Source organism: Aedes albopictus, chromosome 2, assembly GCF_035046485.1.
Source record: "Aedes albopictus strain Foshan chromosome 2, AalbF5, whole genome shotgun sequence".
Classification (NCBI taxonomy): Eukaryota; Metazoa; Arthropoda; class Insecta; order Diptera; family Culicidae; genus Aedes; species Aedes albopictus.
In genome coordinates, this window is record NC_085137.1 from 65,012,818 (window position 1) to 65,034,948 (window position 22,131).

Below are 22,131 nucleotides of genomic sequence, written 5' to 3' on the forward strand. Positions count from 1 at the left end.
CTCAAAAACTAAAAAAAACATACATCTCTGATTTTTCATATGTTATGCCAAATTTCTTTAATTTTGTTATAAAAATATAAAATCAGGGTACCCCCTTGGTCTCGAAATACTAAAAAGGTGAAAAATTAAAATTAAAGCATTGTTTTCCTTCTTAGCACAATATGGTCCCTTCAACGTATTTTTTCCCAAAACTACAATTCAATAGCTTTCATATGAAAAAAAAAACAAATTTAAAATCGGCCAATTGGCCCAAAAGTTATGACTTTTTGAAATTTTTAGTTTTTAAAACCATGATTTTTAGAACCACCTTATCTGAAAATTGGTGATGAAACTTCTCGTGAGAATAACTTCTTCTCCGTATCCACTGGTGCATGCTCCGTGTGTCCCTTGTCTCGAGACCCACGCTTTATTTCTCTCCCGAAGGAAGAACTCACATTTTGTAAGTTTGCCGGGAGTGGGATTCGATCCCAGGTCCTCGGCCTGACAGTCAAGTGTTCTAACCATCACACCAGGTCCGCTCCAATATATCGTTTTTCGATGGAATGGCTGTATAAGAATCGGTCTAGCTAACCAAAAACTAGCAGTATTGTTATGTTTATCAAGACTGGAAAGCCATTCTCCAACAGCGCAGATCTTGAAGCATATATCGGATGTGATGTTGATCCAATGGAGCTCATTTTAATACGTTCAGTAGACTATTGGTTCTTGGGAGATCTTAATCAACCATTATACTCAACATTTACAACAAATTCATTGTACGAGTCACATGATTCGCTGAAGAGTGTGTATAAGTTCCCTTCGGACCCCGATGGAAATAATTGTAGAGTTTCTATTTTCTTCACACCCGTTAGACTACACTAGGTCGAAACCTTTCGTTATATCAATACTTACACAGAGCAACATTTTTTTGTCTCAAGAGCAAACTTATGTGTCTCTGACAGATTTTGGGCCGCTGAATCCGAATCTGGGCTCAGAATTGCTCCAACACGTCTAAATTTTGAGCTATACCCCAATTTATAGGGCAAAATATTCGATTTTGGGCTTTTTTGACTACCAGTCATTAAGCAGGGAAATATTTTTTTTAAGCAATCAAAAAGTAAATTGGTCAATTAACATCTAAATTAATGACTCATGCAAAATATTTCATTTTACCAAATCGAATTTGATAGTTTTAAACGATTTATGTTAGGTACGATATCTTGTACGATATTCCCCATACAAGTCACCCTCTAAAAGTTGCATGCAAGTTTACATACTAACATAAAAGGCTTAAATCTATCAAATTTGATTTGGTAAAGCGATATATTTTGCATAAGTCGTTAATTTAGAGGTTAATTGGCCAATTTACCTTATGATTGCTTAAAAAAATATGTCCATGCTTAATGGCTGGCAGCCAAAAAAGCCCAAAATCGCATATTTTGCCCTATAAATTGGGGTACAGCTCAAAATTGTGACGTGCTGGAGCAAATCTGAGCGCGGATTCGGATTCAGCGGCTCAGAATCTGTCAGAGACACATAAGTTTGCTCTTGAGACAGACCAAAAGTTAATATTTGTTACGCTGTGTTATTAAAGCAGATTATATGCTTCGAAGTGTTTTTGAAAGATTTGAATCATGCTAAGAATATCGTCTGCTATATTAAACCACTCTATGATCTTCCATGGGTTTCCCACGCGCGGTAGGATTTTAAAAGCTTGATGCTTATTTTCTACGATTTCAGTTTATATGCCATTGATTTCGGTTCTCTCTGTTCTGTTCTAAGCGCTTTGATTTTCGTTACTCTTCTGCCTTTCCACCAAGTTCCCACCGGGAGGATGATCTGCGCTGCTCCACAATATTGATGGAAAATAAACAGCGCCTCTCGAGGCTACGGATTGGAAAATCTATGCTCGGCAGAATCGGAAAATACAACCATACCGAAACCGGTTCCGTACCGATTGTAGATTTCCTAACCAGCTGCTTGCTATCAATCCGATCGTAATCCTACCGCCCTCCCGTACGATACGCTGCATAATGCTAATATATTCTTTTTCCAATCTCTTCCCCATCGCTCTTATGGTGCTTCCGTTGCCGTCGGTAAAAATAAAATAAAATATCACATCCTCACATATATCACATACACACACCCGACCGAAAATCCGTGCGGCCAAATTACCCAACAGCTCCGGTATCGAGGGCAACCCCACGGTGTTCTATCGGTTGATGCCGGGCTCGACGGCCCAAACGAACAAGCTGCACACGTTCTATCTGCAGCAGCGGCCGGAAAACGGGGACACCTACGCCGACATCAAGGTGAACCATCCGCTCGATTTCGAAACGATAAAGGAGTACAACCTGACGGTGCGCGTGGAGGTAAGTGGAAACCTGGATAATTTTCGATGGCGTTGCTGGCTGGAGATGAATGTTCGAGCTGGTGAGTAGGGGATTTGCAATCTTTAGGATGTTGTGTCTTTAATTGACAAGTTTTTGTCCACCATATTATGTGTAACTTATTTTTGAAAAAGTCCCACAAACCTTTTCTTCTCGCTCTTTACTTAAATAAATCTCATCGCTGAAGTTTTCAATGATTGATGAAAGGTTTCGTCGACTTTGGCATACATTACCAACCCACACAGTAAACAGTAACGTACATCACAAGTGAGAATCAACAAAAAATCACGTTCAGCTAATTCCATTATCAACCATTCTACACAAGCCATCACCGTTTCGGAACAGTCAGTGTCCTCCTTTCGGTGCGTATGAATTATGATGAGCATGACACATGACCCCTATTCCTACCCATTGACTGCTCCGTTAAGTTCCTGAAAAAGCTTCCGCGTAACGAAACTTCACGATTGTTCCTCTCCCCCAGGTTTCGTCCCCATTTCGCAGAATTAACCCTCTAATACCCAAATTTTTTATTTTGATCTAGATATCATTTTTCGTCGTCTAAAATCGATTTAAGCATGTTTTGGAAGATGATTCTTTTAAATTCTCGATTTTGTGAATTTCGGTTTTTGATTTTTCTAATTTTTATTTTTGAACATCTCTACATTTTTATATTTTTCCTGGAAGCCTATTTGGGATACGGATTTTTTGAGACTAAAACATTTTGAGATTTTACGATTATTGTTGAAATATTGAAATTTTTATTTTTTTTTTCATGGAAAATTTCATTTTCCGTGTAATTTTAAGGAAAATAATTTAAGAGTGTATTCGACTCCCTTAAACTATTTTACTATGATAGAATAATATGGGAAAAATTTAAAATATGTTAATTGTAGCGATTCAATACAAAATAATCAATGATTTATGAAAGGTGACTAAAACATTAATTTTTCAATGATTTTTAAAACATTTAAATACGCTTCAAAAGACACCAAAAACCATTTTGAGATGTACAGAATAGTCCTAAATATCAGCCAAAAATATAAAAAAATTGATTGCACACGAAACAAAAATTACAATAATGCTCGAACTATACCCCGTCTAAAGGCGGGGTTGGGTATTAGAGGGTTAAGCGAAGAACTCAAAACTTCGTTTATGAAAGGAATTCCAAAGTGTATGGCGGAAACTTTCCGCAGTTGACACATGCTGCCAAGGCCACGTGCCCCCCTGCAGTCGTAGCGCGGGTGTGTTGCACCGCATCGCAGATGATGTGATAAATGATCGCACCCATTTGTAACAGGAAAAGTGCGATTCTGTTATAATGAGCGATGAAATTATGTGATAAATTTAAGCTGCTGCTGTAAAGTTCTGGAATTGTTTTCGCTGTGCGTTTTTTTTTTGCTTTAAATGGTTGTGTCTTTGTTCTTTTTTGAACATCATTTCTGGAAATAGGAAGTAATAACTCCACACATCCCAAAACAATGCCTGGAAACCTCGTGCAATTCGTCCTTAACTTTTTGACCAACAGGACCTTCCAGGTCATAATTGGCCGGGGTTCTGCTAAACCGAACTAAGCGCCGAAAAGTTTATTCCGAGATAATTAAGCTTCAAGTTAAACCACTCAGAAATAAACAACAGCTAAGATTATTTGAAACTTTTTCGCACACATGTAACTTACAAGCCTTTATTAAACATCAGAGATGAAGAAAACATGTAAATTATTTAAAATCATTGATATAATACCATTTAATTTCTCAGTACTTTGCACTCAGTTCACTCTGGCTGAACGAAAACATTGGAATATGGTTTATAGTTCAGTGTGGCTGACTGTGTTTCTTTGTTTCAGAGAAAACCAGTCGGAATGTGATAAAAAAAACTCGATTTTTCAGTGTTTATGAAGTTGAAATCGATATCACTCCCAGCTCAGCCCTTCCCATCTATGTTTTTTTTTATAGGCGGTGCATGTGCAGGCACAGAACAAGAGTGATTATATAAAATGATGTCCTTGCATGTCCTGAGGTCCTGAGATGTGAAAATGGAGCAATTTGTGTACTTCAAATTTATACTGGTCGAAGAAAATCATGAAAATGATCTGCCAAAGTGAACTAAGACAAAAAAAATATTCGAAAATATTAAAGAGATTCGAACTTGGGTTTTTTAAGTGATAACCAAGCACGTTACCTCTAGGTCATTTTACGTAGCTGAAGGTCAGTTGTTAAGTCTGAATCAAGTTCTAAACATTCTTCTCTAGCATGGTTTTCGTGAAAACGCCATTTTTCGATCAGCCAAAGCGAACCAAGTGTTTGTTTTTTTCAAGCTTTATTATTCTTATTAGCCTTGTTGTTCATTGACGGCTCCTGGGTTAAATAATCAGTATGAGGTGTATCAACATAACGCATGTATTCAAAGCCAGTTCATCTTTGTATTGTTGAGAATAAATTGATTTTTAAATGCAGTGGATTTGGTTCGGTCTGGCTGACTGTGATTTGGAAAAATGGCGATCAACGCCATCGAAATCCAAATCGATCCTCCAACACCCGTATTTTTGATTACGTGTTAAATTCTCTCACAGATTGTTACTATGAGTCGGTTTGAAGTTTGAAATCTGACAGCGATGAGGAAAACTTGAAATGTTCATCATTTGGACCAAAACTAAAATATTTCGCTGATTCTATGGAATGGTTTACAGTTCACTCTGGTTGGATGCAATTTTATTTTTTGTATGTTCTGCCAAACAGAAATTTTGAATTTACTCCACGAAGAGCTGTCAGAATTATTGGATTTTTACACGAAAAGAAGATCATCATATTCTTCATCTAATGGTTGAGAAAACTCAATTTTTCAAAAAATGGTCTTTGGTTCGGTTTAGCAGAACCCCGACCAATTGGAAATCAACCGATCCAAAACTTCAGATACATCGTTCTGAGCTGTTTTTGTGTTATCAGAAATACTGTTGGCCATTTTGGAACCGATAGGCGGATTTCACGGGAATAGGTTCCGGTGTACCCGGCGTCCATTTGGATCTAGAAAATTTGGTCGAATGGACATTTGGTCGAAACTCATTTTGTGGAGGATCTATGACATTTGATCGAAAGACATTTCGTCGAATGACGTTTAGTCGAATGACGTTTAGTAGAATCATTTCTGGCTCGCGTTGAGTTCAATTGCAACACTGTGTCAAAGAACAGCCTATGTTTGAAAGGGGCTGTCCATAAACCACGTGGTCATTTTATGGGAGATTCCAAATCCCTCCCCACGCGTGGTCTTTTGTTCATACAAAAAAAAAAAATGTATGGACCGTGGTCTTTGCTCTAACCCCCCTAACATGACCACGTGGTTTATGAATGGCCCCAAAGAAGGAAAAATCTCCGATAATAAAAGTCTGTAGTTATAACATCTAAATACCAAACGGAATAACAGCTTGTGTTCAAAAGGAAAAATTTCTTCTGAAACATTCACCAATTGGTACAGGAAAACGCAATGAAATCAATAAACGTGAACGAATAGCCTATGTTTCAAAGAAGGAAAAAAACATGATAAAAAGGCAACAGCTTAAACATTCAAACACAGTACAAATACGAAACTTAAAAGAATAGCCTATGTTCAAAAGAAGGCAATATCATTGATAAAAAATCACAATCATAATGTCCACTCTTTGCACAAATAACAAGCTTGAAAGAACATCATATGTTGAAAAGAAGAAGAAATCTTTGATGGAAAAGTCAGTATGTTCTGATGATGATGATGATGCTATTGTTCTACCATCTATTGTAGCAAGGCAGCTGCCTATAGCACTGGAATAATCTGAAAAGCGATTTGATCAAGATTGTGCTGTTGTTAGTGGTCAGTCATTCTCCTGTATGAAGGGCCAAACAGGGTTGTGCGGACCCGCAAGCAGAGACACTTGCGCGAAACCCGCGTCAGGGGAAAAGAATCTCCTTCCAGAAGAAAGTTCTCACGAACAACTGCAAAATCAAGCCCTCGATTGACAGAATACTCCCAATAGATGTTAACAACAAGGAGGAGGCTGTTCCAAGCTCCTGTTAAAATCGTTTCAATCGGGTGCTCTGGTGGTCCCTCCCTTTCCCAATATAGGATGAGATATGTATATGTAATATATGTCAGTGTGTGATATGTGTATGTTCTGTTATACATTTGTTTGAAAAACAATCATAATCATGATTAGTAATCATTCATAAACAAAACATTTACCTGATTACTCCTGAAATAAAATGTGAATTAGCAACAAAACATTAAAAAAGCACATCAAATCTCGATCCTGGAATGTCTGCTCACCACTGATCGGCCACTTTAGGCATGGAAACATTTACACGATCGAAATTTGATGTGGTGGTAGATCTTACGCCGCAACGCACCATTCTAAGGTGATCTACCAACGTTACGGGGCTGGAAAAGTTAGTATGTTCTACACAAAAACCCAGTGAAATGATGAAACTTGAAAGAAGAGGCGAGATTAAAAGTAAGAAGATTTTGATTGATTGATTTGTCTTTAATAAAGAGACGTTCAGCCAAAGTAAGAAGAAATCTTTGATTAAAAAAGCAACTGCATCAACAATGCCTACGAAAACTACACAACACTACAATATTTACTTTTGATTGGTTAAAACTATTAAACACGATTAAATTGCTATACGACTTAACGTTCATGCGATCATACGTACTTTCGACATATAAGTTCAGTAACATATAAATTAGGGCCCATATAGCCGAGGCGGTAAACGCACGGGTATTCAGCATGACCATGCTGAGGGTGACGGGTTCGATTCCCGGTCGGTCCAGGATCTTTTCGTAAAGGAAATTTCCTTGACTTCCTTGGGCATAGAGTATCTTCGTGCCTGCCACACGATATACACATGCAAAATGGTCATTGGCAGAGGAAGCTCTCAGTTAATAACTGTGGAAGTGCTCATTGAACACTAAGCTGAGAAGCAGGCTTTGTCCCAGTGAGGACGTTACGCCAAGAAGAGAGAGAGAGAGAACATATAAATTAGGATACCGAAATCTATACTATTATTTTCCACTCAAATCTCTTTTCATCAGTTAGTGCATTTCGACCAGATGTCCATTCGACGAATTGTCTATTCGACGAAATGTCATATGCTTCTTCATCCACAAAATGAGTTTCGACCAAATGTCCTTTCGACCAAACGTCATTCGACCAAATGTCATAAAGCCGTCCATTTTTCTAAAGTAAATAAACACTATCGTGTGACATATCAAACGTCATGATTTTGAAAGTTATAGCATATTATCACGATGATTGGTCACTTAGAATACATTTGGCCATTTTGGAATCGGTTTACCGATTTTCCGGAAACCAGTTCCGGGAAAAAGTTTTGAAATTGGTTCAATTCTGGCATACGGCATTTCAAACTTCGCAGTTTTCAAAATACACCATTCTGTGCTAGTTTTACGCTATGACCATTTTGGACCATATATACGGATTTCACAGAAACCGGTTCCAGTGGTTTCGCTATCCATTCTTCAAATGTAATCAAATATCGTCGAGCGACACCTCAAATTTCGTGGTTTTTCAAGAAACGACATACTAAGCTGTTTTGCGTTATCCAAAATATTTACGCTTGCGGTTCATTCAAGAGCCTCTCTAAGAATTCCTCTAGGTATTCATCGATTCTTCCAGAGATTTCTCCAGGTATTCCTTTATGGATTCCTCGAGACATTTCTTCAACAAACATCTCTTAGGATTTCTCCAGGCAGTCCTGATGGTATGGTTCTAGATTTTTTCCGGAGATTTTCCAACAGCAACTTTTCCTAGGATTTCTCTAGAAATTGATAGAATGATACTTCTCGAAATTTTTCTATGAATTCCTCCAGAAATTTCTATTGGGATTCCTCCTGGAATTCCTGCTGAGATTATTCAAGACAATCTCTCGGGGATTCTTTCAGAAATTCATCCGATGTTTCTACCAGGAATTCCTCCATAGATTCCTTCAGGAACTCCCATTGGCTTTCTTCGGGAATTTTAGCTGTAATTCCTCAAACAACTCTTGCATTCGGTTCTTCTAAAAATTTCTCCTAGAACTCATTCAGAAATTCAGAAATTCATGCCAGAATTTCTTCAAACATTCTTCTTCCAAACATTCTTCCTGGGATGTTTCCAGAAATCCCTTCGGAGATTCCTTAAGAGATTGCTTCAAGGATTTATCCAGGACTTCTTCCTGAGATTTCATCCAGGGGTTCTTCCAGAAATTCCTCAAGGGATTTCTTCAGGAACTGGAGGAAGGACAATCTACATGAATTCCAACTGGGAATTCAAAAGCAATTCCTATTAGGACTCCTTCGAAAATTGTAACTGTGATTCTTCCTGGAATACTTCTAGGGTTTTCTCCTGCCATACTTCCTTGTTGCAATACTTTCGGGAAATGTTCCTGAGATTCCTCCAGAAATGTCTCCTTCCATGGATTCCACCAGAATACCTTTGCCGATTTTTCCAAGAAGAACAAGGTATCCTTCCAGGTATTTATTCAAAGAACCTCTTTTAAGATTCCGGTATGTCTTCAACAACTCCTTCTAGGTTTCTCTATAAACTCATTGCATTAAACCTCCCGAAATTCTAGTAGTTCCTCCAGAAATTCCTTCAAGAACTCTTGGTGAGACCATTCAATGCAATATTCCATGGATTATTTCAAATGTTCTTCAGAGATTTTATCCAGGAATTCCAGCTATGATCTCTCAAGCAATTGCAACTGTGTGGTTCTACCAACAATTCCTCCTAAGACTCCTCCAGAAGTTCTTATCTTTATTAGTACCTTCAGGAGTTCTTCTAGGAGTTTCTCTAGAGATTTCTTGCGGGATTTAATCATGGCAATATTTTGGACATTCTTCAAGAAGTTCCTTCGGTGATTCCTCGAGGAATTCCTCCAGAAACATTATCCTGGGATTTCTCTGAAAATTTCTCATGGAATTCCTCCAGGAGCTCCTCATGACCTTCCTCCAGAAATTTCAGCGGGGATTCATTAAACAATTCTCCCTGCGGTTCTTCCAGCTATTCTTGCTAGGACTCCTCCAGAAATTATAACTGCGATGCTTTAAAAATTCTGCAAGGGATTCTTCTAGAGCTTTCTCCTGGCTTTTTGCTGGGATCCTGCCAGGCAATCTTTCTGGTATTCTTGGAGAAATTTCTTTGTTCTTCCAGGGATTTCTCCAAGGACTCATCCAAGAATACCTCCAGTAATTTAATCCAAAGATTCCTCCAGAATACTTACCTTACCGATAAGGCTAAGGCCGGGGTGGCCTCTGCTGTACATAGTAGCCGTCTCCATTCCACTCGGTCAATGGCTGCATGTCTCCAGTTCCGCACTCTGCGTAGGGTCCGCAGATCGTTCTCCACTTGGTCGACCCACCTAGCTCACTGCGCTCCACGTCTTCTTGTACCGGTCGGATGACTCTCGAGAACCATTTTAGTCGGGTTGCTATCCGACATCCTGATGACGTGACCCGCCCACCGTAGCCTCCCGATTTTCGCGGTATGGACGATGATTGGTTCTCTCAGCAGCTGATGCAGCTCGTGATTCATTCGCCTTCTCCAAGTCCCGTCTTCCATCTGCACTACGCCGTAGATGCTGCGCAAGACCTTCCGTTCGAAAACTCCAAGGGCGCGTTGGTCCTCTGCACGTAGGGTCCATGTTTCGTGCCCATAGAGAACGACCGCTCTAATCAGCGTTTTGTAGATGGTTAACTTCGTGTTACGGCGAACTTTATTCGATCGTAGAGTTCTACGGAGTCCAAAGTAAGCACGATTTCCTGCCACAATGCGCCTCTGAATTTCTCTGTTGGTGTCATTGTCGGCGGTCACCAGTGAGCTAAAGTACACGAATTCTTCAACCGCCTCAAATTTATTACCGTCGATAGAAGTTCAGGGTGGTGGGCGCGGTAATTCCTCCCTGGAGCCCTTTGTCATCATGTACCTTGTCTTTGACACATTAATAACTAATCCGGTTCGCCTGGCTTCATTCTTTAGTTGGATGTACGTTTCCGCCATCGTCTCAAATTTGCGAGCTATAATATCAAAGTCATCAGCGAAACCAAGAAACTGAACGGACTTCGTGAAAATCGTTCCACTCGTGTTTATCCCAGCTCTCCTGATTACACCCTCTAAAGCAATGTTGAACAGCAAGCACGAAAGACCATCACCTTGCCGTAACCCTCTGCGAGAATCGAAGGGTTTCGAGAGTGTCCCTGATACTCGAACTACGCACATCACTCGATCCATCGTCGCCTTGATCAACCGTGTCAGTTTATCCGGGAATCCGTATTCGTGCATAATCTGCCATAGCTGTTCTCGATCGATTGTATCATACGCCGATTTGAAATCGATGAACAAGTGTGGGCACGTTGTATTCGCGGCATTTCTGTAACACCTGGCGGATGGCGAACATCTGGTCCGTTGTAGCGCGTTCACCCATGAATCCATCCTGATATTGCCCCACGAACTCTCTTGCAATCGGTGATAGATGGCGGCATAAAATTCGAGAGAGTATCTTGTAGGCAGCGCTCAGAAGTGTGATCGCGTGATAGTTCCCGCAATCCAACCAGTCGCCGTTTTTGTAGATGGGACACACGCTACCGTCCATCCATTCCTCCGGTAACACTTTCTCCTCCCAAATCTTGGTAATGGCCCAGTGTAGTGCTCTCACCAGTGCTTCTCCACCGTATTTTAGAAGCTCGCTTGGTAGTTGATCTGTTCCAGCGGCTTTGTTGTTTTTCCAACCTCTTCCAGCCTCTTCCTCGATCTCTTGGAGGTTAGTGGCTGGAAATCTTTCGTCCAGCGCACGTACTCCTAGATCTGTTATCACGCCACCTTCGGTGCTCGTAACGTCGCCATTGAGGAGCTCATCGCAATGCTACCACCACCTCTCGACCATCTCACGCTTGCTCGTTTGAAGATTCCCGTGATTGTCTCGGCACATGTCGGCTTGTGGCACAAAGCCTCTGCGCGAGCAGTTCAGCTTCTCGTACACCTTCCGTGTGTCTTTAGCGGTACAGCTCTTGCATCGCTTCGCGATCTCGTTCTTACTGTTGGTGCTTTTTCCTCCGGAAGACTGAGTTCTGTCTGTTCCGCGCCTGTCTATAACGTGCCTCATTCGCTTTCGTACGGTAATGCAGCATTCTCGCCCATGCTGCATTCTTCTCGTTTTTCAACTGGTCACATTTGCCGTCCTACCAGTTGTTTCTGTGATTCGGAGTCGCAATGCCTAGTGTTGTCGCCGAGGTACTACCTATGGCGAATCGGATGTCGCTGCGGCCATCTTCAAGTGTAGCTGCGCCAAGTTGCTCTTACGTTGGTAGGGCCACTGCTAACTGCTGAGATGCGGCGTTGTCGCATCTTGCCCAACACTATAAATCCTGTTCCCAGTTTATTGGTGGTGCCACAGCATTGGTAGAAGGAAGCCGTTCGATGCCCGCTTTTCCACACTTTCTGTCCAGTCCAACAAAGTTCCTGCAACGCCACGATGTCGAAGATGCGGGGATGTAGTTCGTCGTAGATTATCCTGTCACATCCTGCGAAACCTAGTGACTTGCAATTCCATGTTCCAAGTTTCCAATCGTAGTCCTTATTCCTTCACGTGGGTCTTTGCCGAGTCGTATTTTCTCCTCGCAATGAGGATTTTTACGGGTGGCTTATTGGGCCTACGCCAACACTCCTGTCTCGCCGGAGGGCCATCGTACCAGTTCTGTTTAACGTCCCAACCAACACTGGGACGACCACGCTGATGGGGCTACCACCTTGGATCTAGCTGGGAGTGGTGCAGCATTTCTTACTTAGCCGCCTGATGCCAGAACAGGCGCTGTTTGAGCCGCACCTCCTTGGTGAACAGACGCTCTGGTCGTACCTCCTCAATCTAGCTGAAGTCAGAAGAACAACAGTGCCCAGGCTGCATTATCAGCTTAGTACACAGCTTTTAGCTGGCGGTCTTTGCCATCGTTTGACTCGTGGAAGCATGATGTGTGGACCAGAGCTATGTTGAACGCTCTCCTCATCGACTCACCGTTTTGCAGCCCGGATGGTAAGCTATATTCAGATATAGCTCCATCAGCTGGTTCGTTGTGCAATTTCGATGGTTCTTGTCAATCACAGAGCAGCAACAACAAATTATACGCACGGCCATCCATACCCGTGCTTATTCTCGTACTCAATCTCTAAATGGAATTCCGAATGATACTACCATCTAAAGTATCAAACTTCAAGCGTATAACTCGTTTGGCACTCGCTTACAGTTGAACAAACATCTCGTCGAAAAACGCTCATTCGGTTCGGTTCAGAGAACGCACGAGATGATCGGGGAGGCGCGCGATAACTTTTCATAAAATCTTCTTAACGGGTTTCTGAGCTTGGAAGGGGCCTTCTTGTGCCGAAAGGCACAACGACAAAGCCCAAAAGCAAGCAAGACCAGAAAAGAAGAAAAAGCCCCCGAAACGAGTGCACTTTTCCACAAGGGCAGTTTTATTTCACTTGCCCGGCCCTCGCCTGCCGCTTGAAGTGGATTCCGAAAGGGGGCAATTTCCTTCGCCGAGTTTGCCGATGATAGCGGCGAATTTGCTTTCCTTCCCGGAGCTCGAACAGAACAGAAAAGAAAAACTCGTTCAAGTACGTACCAACTCTTTCGTGGGGGTGAAGAGGGAAGCACAAAAAAGCTCATTGCCGATTTTTCATAAAACTTTTTCAAATCTTACTTTTCTACTCAATTTTCCTCCGGATTCGATTCTTCGTCGGCGGAGAAGAAAGTTACTTCGGAACCCCTCCGGGGGTTCCAAGCAGCGGAGTGCCGGCCGTTCCGAGGGGAGCCGGAACGTGTATAATTTGCAACGGTCGCAATCTATGCATGCAGAACGAACTGACTGACTTGACTATGCGAATCAAGTCAGTCAGCAGTGCGGAGCGGATTGGTTCGGTTCAACGCCGTCAATTGAAGGAGGAACGCATCGGATCGGGTGGGTGTTGACAGCCCACGTCGTCGTCGCCGCGAGATCTTGCTTCCTTTCGCGCATTATGATTGGATAAACTTTTAATTAGGATTTTGGATGTTGTAATAGAAGAAAGCAATTGAAATCTTGGGGAGCGCTTATTTGACTTTTAACTGGCTGTGAAAGCTCGGTAATTGTGTAGCGAAAAGGTAAAGTTTGCTAGCAGATGGGACTTCGCAAAGTACGAAGGACGGCGGTAGAAAAAATGCTGGATGAATAATGATTCAATGAGGGATTGCCATTACCGAACGGGAAACGGGTTTGATTGGAGTTATTTCTTGTCATTTATATCTGTTAGTTGCTGTATTGAAAAATGAGCGCAAATGATTGTCACAGAACTGGAAGTAACAATAATTCAAGTTTTTCGATGGCTTTGGTAACGAAAGCTATTATTCCTGGAACAAGATCGCGATAAATCTATTAACTTTCAACTAATTGATAAAATCAGTAGTTAGTAAAGTAATAGAAGATTAAAAATAACATTAACTACAAAGTAACATTACTCCAGCGCTAATCGTATCACAGAGAACCATCTTCGTTGGTCTTTTCAGCAATCCAGTTTCACAGATCGTTTGCGCATTTGCGGCCGCCTATAAAGCCGCTGAGGTATTGAAACATTTATAGCTGATTGTGGTTAGTAAAAGCTAAGACTAATGATTGGAAATTGGCCTATTGTCCCATTCAAGCCTATTTTTCTCATAAAAAAAGCGTTTTTAAGGATTTTTAAATATTTGCTACTGATTGCGGCCAACTAAACTATATTTTTTTTATTGAAATCTTTCGAAACACACAATCGTAGGCGTAGTGGTCGTGGTGCATTTTTTTTTTGTAAGATTTGTTAAATAAATACGTTTTTCAGGATTTTATAACAAAACATGTGGCTGATTGCGGCTAACCAAAATATAATATTATGATGCAGAATTTATCAAGAAACCAGATAGGATGTATTTTATATCGGGAAAGAACGACAATTGGCAGAAGCTTTGTATGAGGGTAAAATAGAAGAATCCAGACGCTTTTATTCGTTTGAAACTTTAAAAATATGGAAAACCAGCATTTTCAGAGTAAAATTACTATGTCTCGAAGAATTCTGCTTTAGAAAAATATAGTGTGGTTGGCCGCACTCATTCGCAAATATTGAAAAAACCTGGCAAATAGTAATTTTTAGGAAGAAAATACAGGAAAATGGGACAAAACGGTCACATACAATTTTTGTTGTATGAAACGCAAACCAACCTATTTCTTCGTAAGTTCTGCATATGGAAAACAAGCCCCTACCCAAGGTGGGGGGAGCTGTTTGGGAGGATTCCAAATTCCAGCGCCCTATATACCGATACACCACTGAGGAAAGGACGTTATAATTGAACCTGATTCACATAACTTGGATGATTTTTCCTAATCAGGACGATAACTCTTTAGAATAGAATTTCTTCGACTCCTCGAGAAATTCAGATTTAATTGCAGAAATACTTTCTAAGATTTTTGTTGGAGTTCCTCGAGGGGTTTCCCAATGATTTTTTCTACATATTCTTTCAAGTTCTTTTCAAGAATTCCTCCAAAAAACTCATAAGAGATTTTTATGTAAGTTCCTTCAGGGGGCTTCCTAGAGAATCTTTCAGGATTTTTTTCTTGACCTTTCCCCAGGAATATCTCAAGGTATTCTTCTAGGAATATTTGCACAGCATTCTCCAGTTTTCCAGGCATTGCTTCAGAAATCCTTTAAAAAAACATTTTCTGTAGAAATGTGTTTTGATGAATCCTACAAGAATACTTTCATTTGATTTGAATTTGCTGCGAAAATGCCTCTGGGAAAAGTGATTTAAGATTTTTTTTATCCACTCATACCTTTTAGACATTATTCAAGAATTCATCCAGAAGTATCTCCTAGAGTACTTCCAGAGTTTGGTCCTAGTAACCCTCCAGGAATCTTTTACGAGATTGTATTCAGAAATTTCTCAATGTGTTAGGAAATTTCCCAGAATCTTCTCCAGGATTTTTTTTCCTAAAATTTCTTCAAAAAAAGAAAATCTCAAATTTCTTCTACAAACTCCTTTAAAGCCATATTAGGAGTTCCTCAAGGTATTCCTCGTGGATTTTTCCAGGAATTCTTCCAACGATAATTTATGATTTTTTTTTATTTTTTGTTTCAAAGAAATTGAATCTATCAGGAAATTTTTAATATTCCTATGGAAATTTGTTCTTGAAGAATTACTTCAATATTTTTTATGAAATTTCATAAAATAATTCTGTAAATATCTATGGAGGAATATCTCAAAGAATTCCTGGAAGAATCTCTGAAGGAATCCCAGAAGATATTTTATGAAATACCCGCAGGAGAAATTCCAAAAAGAAACCCAGCTAACACAAAGTCGTAAATGATGTTGAATAGGATGCTAAGTGGAGGCCATATGCGTAGCAGATTTTATTTAACCGCGTGTAAAGTGTGCGCATATCGCCTCCGCTTTAGCATCCTATTCAACATCATATGCGATCGTGTGATGACTGAAAACTCTCTAGACATTTCTTCGGTAACTACTGACAAAGTTTTCCAAGGGATTCCCTTGGAAAAATTTCCGAAGAAAACGCTGAAAATTCTCTAACACTTGTGGCAATTCGAAAACAAAAAATCTATGAACTAGTGTTGGCGCAGCGGTGCATTCAATTTGTGTCGTTTTGTCTCCGTTTTGTTCTGCTGCTAGCAGGAAGCAGCCCAACGGCATTATCATCGCCGTTCTGGGCTGCGTGTTGCTAGCCTTTAGCGCATTGCGCTTTGCACGCATGTTTGATTGTCCGTACTATCGCTACCGCCTATAAAAGCGGCAGCTATCCCTATGTGTAATTAGTTGTAAGCTATATACCACCACAGAGCAGGAGCACCGCCTCTCTGTGGTGCGCCAATAAAACGTGAGATTGTAGTTCGAAGTCATTCGTCTTCTGCTTATCCTCCGGGAGGAATATACACAACGTGGGGCCTAACAAACCGCTGGACGAAACAACTAGTTTTTGAGATAATATTTTACTGGCATTCATAAAATGTCCTTAAATTACTGAAGAAGTCTTTAGTGATATTTCTGAAGGAAATCCTGAGTAAATTTTATATGAAATCCAGGGAGGAATTCTTGAAAGAATTCTCGGCGATATATTTTTAAAAGTTGTCTATCTAATTCCTGTAGAAATCCCAGGAGATATTCATAAACGAGTCCCTGGGGGATCATGTGAAAGAATCCCAGGAAATTTTCTGAAAGAATCCTAGAACGAGTTGCTAAAGAAATTTATTGGAACTCTCCCTCAGAAACCCTTGATGGAATACCTAAGGAATATATTAGTAAATATTTCGAAAAAATACTAAAAAAATCTCTTGACAAAATTCATGGAGGATTTTCTGAAAGAATCCCGGAGGAAGTCATGAACATATTTTCAAAAGGAATCCCTAAAAGAATATCTGGAGAAACTACTTAAACTACTACTTAAACTTCTGTAAAGGCTCCTCAAAGCTCATTAGCAAATTTCACAGGAATTTACGTAAAACTTTCAAGGAAAGGATGGAGGAATTTCTGAAAGAACCCTGTGATTACTTTGTAAATGGAATTCCTGAAGTAATTTCTGAAATGTCTGAATATGGGCGTTCCATAATTTACTGTTCGCTTCAAGGAGGAAGGGGCTCCGCAAAGAGTGGTAACACAAACATAAATTTAAGAAAAGGTCCCATACAAAAAGTGGGGGAGGGGAGCTAAAAATTGACTTATTTATGGAAATACTAAGAAATCAATACAGCCAATTCACGAGGACCTCTATAGAAATTGTTTGGAAAATTTATGAAGGAATTTAAGGCGTTCCTAAAAAATATATCAAAAGATTTTTTTAAGAATTCTGGACTCTTCATTTTCGAAAAAAAATAAAACTTTGCCAGAATGTCTGGAATCCGTAGATGGTTTTCTGAAAAAATCCTCAAAGAAATTTCTGAAATAACCCATTGAGGAATCTCTTCAGCATGGAAGGTTTTCTGCTTGGTGATTTTTTGGTCTGCTGATAACTTTGGAGATCAAGAAGAAATTCTTGAAAATTTTCCAGAGCAAATATTGAAATTTGCTTTGCAAGAATTCCTGGCTAAATGCCTTTGAGAATGTCTGAAGAAACCCTTGATAACCTTATTAGAATAACTAGCCACAGAAGTCCAATGTCGCGACTGTTCGTGTGACTAACATCTAGTTTGCCACGTCCTGACGGCGTCACTAGCGGTACTAGAAGTATCAAATAAATTTTGTTTACCAAAACAAAAGATCCTTTACAAGATGAACACTTAAAAATAGTCATTTATTACAATTAAAGTTATTAAAATAATTAAATAGAGAAAGTGACTACAGCGCCATTGGAGTTCTAGTGTATTTCTATTATAACCTTTGAATACCCTTGATACAATACGTTGTATTGTTACGTTACAATACATTACCATACATAACACAATACAAAAACAATGAACATTTTACGATATAATTTATAAATTGTGCAAGTATCCTAACAACATGAAAATCGATTTTTTCTCGAACAAATTTAAAATGAAAACCATATATTGTGTTGTTTTTATATTGTTTGAACGTTTTGTACAATAAAATGTATAGTTATTTAATCATACTTAAACGATAGAATTCATTGTTGGCAATAGAATGTATTGTAATATGTATAATACGTATTGTTATATGTTCATAAAAAAATCACAAGACTTTTGGAGGAACTCTGGAAGTAATTTAAAGGAAATATTGATAGAACATTTTATGGAGCGATTCCTGAAGTATCGCCGTTGAAGAATTTCTGAGAGAAGAAAAAACTAAAAAATGTCTGCAAAAATTTCAGACAAAGTACTGGTGGAAGAAATCCCTCAAAAAAATCTGAGGGATGCCTGGAGGATTTTTTGCATGAATACTTTGAAGAACTTCTGGAGATACCTCTGTGGCTATTCCTAGAATATTTTTTTATACAATTTCTGAAGGGATGAGTACACAAAAATCATCTGGATAAATTTCTGAAGGAAATCCTGCGGAATTAAATATAATCCTGGAGCATTTTTTTACAGAAAGAGGACCAGTGACGAACTACTGAAAAAAAAAAAGTAGTTTGCAAGAATCCTTGAAAGGTATTCATAGAGAAATTTTCGCAAAGTTTCTTCAAAAATGTCATAAAACATATTCTGAACTAATTTCTACAGGAATTTCTAAAAGAATCTTTGGAGAAAACTGAAACATTTTCCTGCATCTCCGAAGACATTTCTGAATAAATCCTAAGCAATTCATGGAGAAACTTCTGGAGAAACTCCTGAATTCACTTCCAGTAGAATCTCTTAAGAATTTTCTAGAAAAAAAATGGAAATAATTGCTCTATAGAATCCCACAATATATGGAGTATGAACTAAACAAATTCCAATAATAACTTTTGAAGGGATTCCTGGAAAATTTGCTGAATTGTAAAGGAAGACCCTAGTGGAATTTCTGTGAAAATAAGTCTCCTTGATTCGCATCTGCCGAAAAAACCTTTACAGGAGTTGCTGAAGAAACCCCTAAAAACAATTCCTAAAGAAAATTTTTAAGAATTTTTCGAAAAATTTCCAGAAAATCTCAAAGGGGAATTTTTTTATAAATGTTTGATAAAATACATGAAAAATACATGTGCATGTACTCCACATGAACTTCTGTAGCAATTCGTGAAGGAATTTACTAAATAATCCTTGAAGAAATCTCAAGAGAAGTTTCTGAAGAACTCGTGGGCTAGCTTCAAAATGTGTATTTTTTTGTAACCTGAAGAAAACTCCATGAAAATTGCTGGAGGAATTCCTGAAACAATCTCTGGAAGGATCTCTGGAGAATGGAAATCCTGGTTTTTTTTTATAAATCCTGATAAAATCCCTAGAGGAATTTCCAACGATGGCCATAGAAGTAATCGTGGAGAAAATTCTTAGGAAGTGCATTGGAAGGAGTACATTCTAGAAAAAGTATCTTAAGAAAAAATATTTCAGCACTAATAAAAGGAGTTCTTGAAAGTAAGTCGTTTTCCGCTAATTACATATTTCTGTATCATGACAAAATAATGTACGGAGATTTGTTTTATTTTGCGGAATAACTCACATTTATGCGCAGGTACGCCATGGGGGCGTACTAATATAGAGTGCACTGAAATATGAGAAACCATGAGCAACCAGCTCTGACTTAACCAAGACACGCAACAATATCTTGTACACCAAAACGTTGTTTTGACCTTCAATTAGGCACAAATTATGCTTATTGATGAAGTAAACTTTACTTGGCCAAGAACAACGGCCAGCTAGAGTAACAGTATCCTTATTAATCCTATGCTCTCATATTCATCCTTTTTTAGAAAAGAACTACAGGGGATAGATAAAGTTATCGGGACAGGCAAAATTTCCACTTTTTAAAGAATGGTCCAGCAGCTGTAACCTTTTGAAAAGTGCATCAAAAAATCTAAGTCATGAACGCTTCATTGCATTTGGTTCATTTAACTCGGAGATATAAAAGTTCAAAGTTGGCTAACGGATAATTGGGACTTTTTCTAGAATCTTTTTAACTTCATGTAGAATAGCCCGATCTTTCCCAAATTTGGACCAATGATACACAACTAGTTGATCAACTTACAGTAAAAATTTCTGATTTATTGATGCACTTTTCAGTAAGTTACAACTGTTTGGCCATTTTTTTTTTTGAAAAGAGAAAATTTTGCCTGCCCTGATCATTTTGTCTATACCCTGTATTGAAGACTCGTTTTTTTCCGCTACTTTTGTTATTCTCATGCTCACTTCTATCAAAAGTTCAGCGTTGTCAGGGGATTTAAATAATTGTTTTTACTAAGATCAAAATTGAGAGCACACTTCCTTTATAAAGAATGCGGGCACCCCACTAGATTTCCGCGAAGTAAAACCGAAAAGAATTCTTTTCCATCGCATATGGCGGGCTTGTCAAAAGAATCAGAAGGTCACAACTTTTGAAAACCAAAACGAGCGTTACAACATGTGCCCTCCGGGTGGACACCGTATTGTTCGTAACTTTTTACGATGGCGTCTCCGCTCCGCACACTCGAATCAACGGAATTAAATGGGAAAAAGAAATGCTCCACTTGTTCTGGACAGCAAACAAAATCTTTTGCTGTGCCTTCGCCGAAGGGGACTATCAAAACCGAGCGGAGCAGAGAGAACTTGGAACGGTTTGGGATAAGAAAATGAATTTAATTGAATGATTTTATGTGGAATCATTTGGCAATATTGAGATTCAGTTTCGTTTGGAAGAAATTCGTCTGAAACAGTGAATATGTTACAATCGTACTGGCCCTTGAAATCTTCTCTGCGGTATGATGCACATTCCTTCTCTTATTCCCTATTGTATTTGAAGACATAACTAGCGTTATTATTTTAACTGAATTAGAATGTTGTTTGGAGCCCAAGAAATATTTTTCATTTGAATAGTGCAATCACGATGTATTCATTTCATTCTTTTGCTCATTAAAATTAACATTATTCGAATGTAGCCAACATCACTAGCTGCCCGCATCCTAGTTTGAAAGTTTCTTTGATTTTGTGAGGTAAGATAGTTTAGTTCATAATTCATAGTTGAACTTAACATGGAATCTTATTTCTCCACCTTCAAACTAAACTTCTACAACAATTAGATGGAATTATAACTTATCTTAACAGTTACCTTACTTATGTAAGGGCTGGCTGCACGATAATTGGCAAAGTGCTACCAGTTGCTTTTCACTTGGATGGTATAATCATCAAAGCCTACACACTGCAATGCTGGCATTTGCGATCCATCAATCAGTTGAAGAAGCATCGTCAACCAGTAGACTGTGGGCCGGTAGATCCCACATTGCAATAAGGTCAATGTGGTTCAACTGAAGGCGACTGAACTGGAAGAATTTCAAAAGGTGCAGAAAGAACCTACGCTTCATTTCCTGTGCCCAGTCAGTGGTAGTGATTGAAATTGTTACGTACATACATACATGTATAATGTATATGCTGGTGTCAAAGTGTCCTGTAACCCACGAGGGAAACACACACAATTCGTACCTACCACAAGGCTGGTTGACCAAACTTGGTTAAACACAACAAAAAGGGCTCCTTGTGCAACTGGGTACCTAATGATGATCTAGTATGAAGGAAAGGTGCGGTGCGTTCGATAAAATTTCTCAGCAACAGATTCTTCCACCAGAGCTCTACAATGTTCGTTGTGTGCAGTAGCCCTCAAAAAGAAAAAAAAAAAAAAAGAATATTTCTCTCATGTGTCAACCGGGGCCAAACCTTTACCTTTATTAGAAAGGCTGTGGGAGTCGAGACAAATTTTGAGAACAATGGAACCTGGTGTGTAGGCGTTTCCGGCACGATTTACCCTGATGAATGGGACAAATGACGGAGCAACACGTTCTAGGTCTGGTGCGAAGTAGTTGGCCATTGGTGTAGCAGCTGAGACAGTTTTCTACAGGGAATCTAGGAATGCCGAAAATATGCAAAAACGCTTTTATTTGAAAGTTACTGACTAAGGTGGCCCACACTTATATGAAAAACAAAAATTTCGAAAAATGCCAAGTCTTACCTCCTAAATCAGTTGTTTTGGACTCCCAGAAGCTACGTTCAAAATTTGAGCAAAATCAATTAGCCCAAGTGGGCGCTCAAAACGCTTGAAGTTTGGGGAAAACTTAGCTAAATGTGTGCAGAAATTTTAAGTTTTCGAATTTTGCCTCTAGGTGGCGCTGTAAGCGT

The 22,131-nt window shown here is 39.3% G+C and overlaps 1 protein-coding gene and 1 long non-coding RNA gene across 2 annotated transcripts in view; one reads left to right on the forward strand and one right to left on the reverse strand.

The window, feature by feature from the left end:
- The window catches only part of LOC109419307 (neural-cadherin), a 363,889-nt gene that overhangs the window by 295,362 nt on the left and 46,396 nt on the right, over positions 1 to 22,131 (forward strand). The window contains 2 exon segments of the mRNA XM_029871312.2: positions 2,162 to 2,190; positions 2,193 to 2,351. Coding sequence (XP_029727172.2) covers positions 2,162 to 2,190; positions 2,193 to 2,351 — 188 coding nt within the window.
- The window catches only part of LOC134287614 (uncharacterized), a 144,865-nt gene that overhangs the window by 17,714 nt on the left and 105,020 nt on the right, over positions 1 to 22,131 (reverse strand). The window lies entirely within an intron of this gene.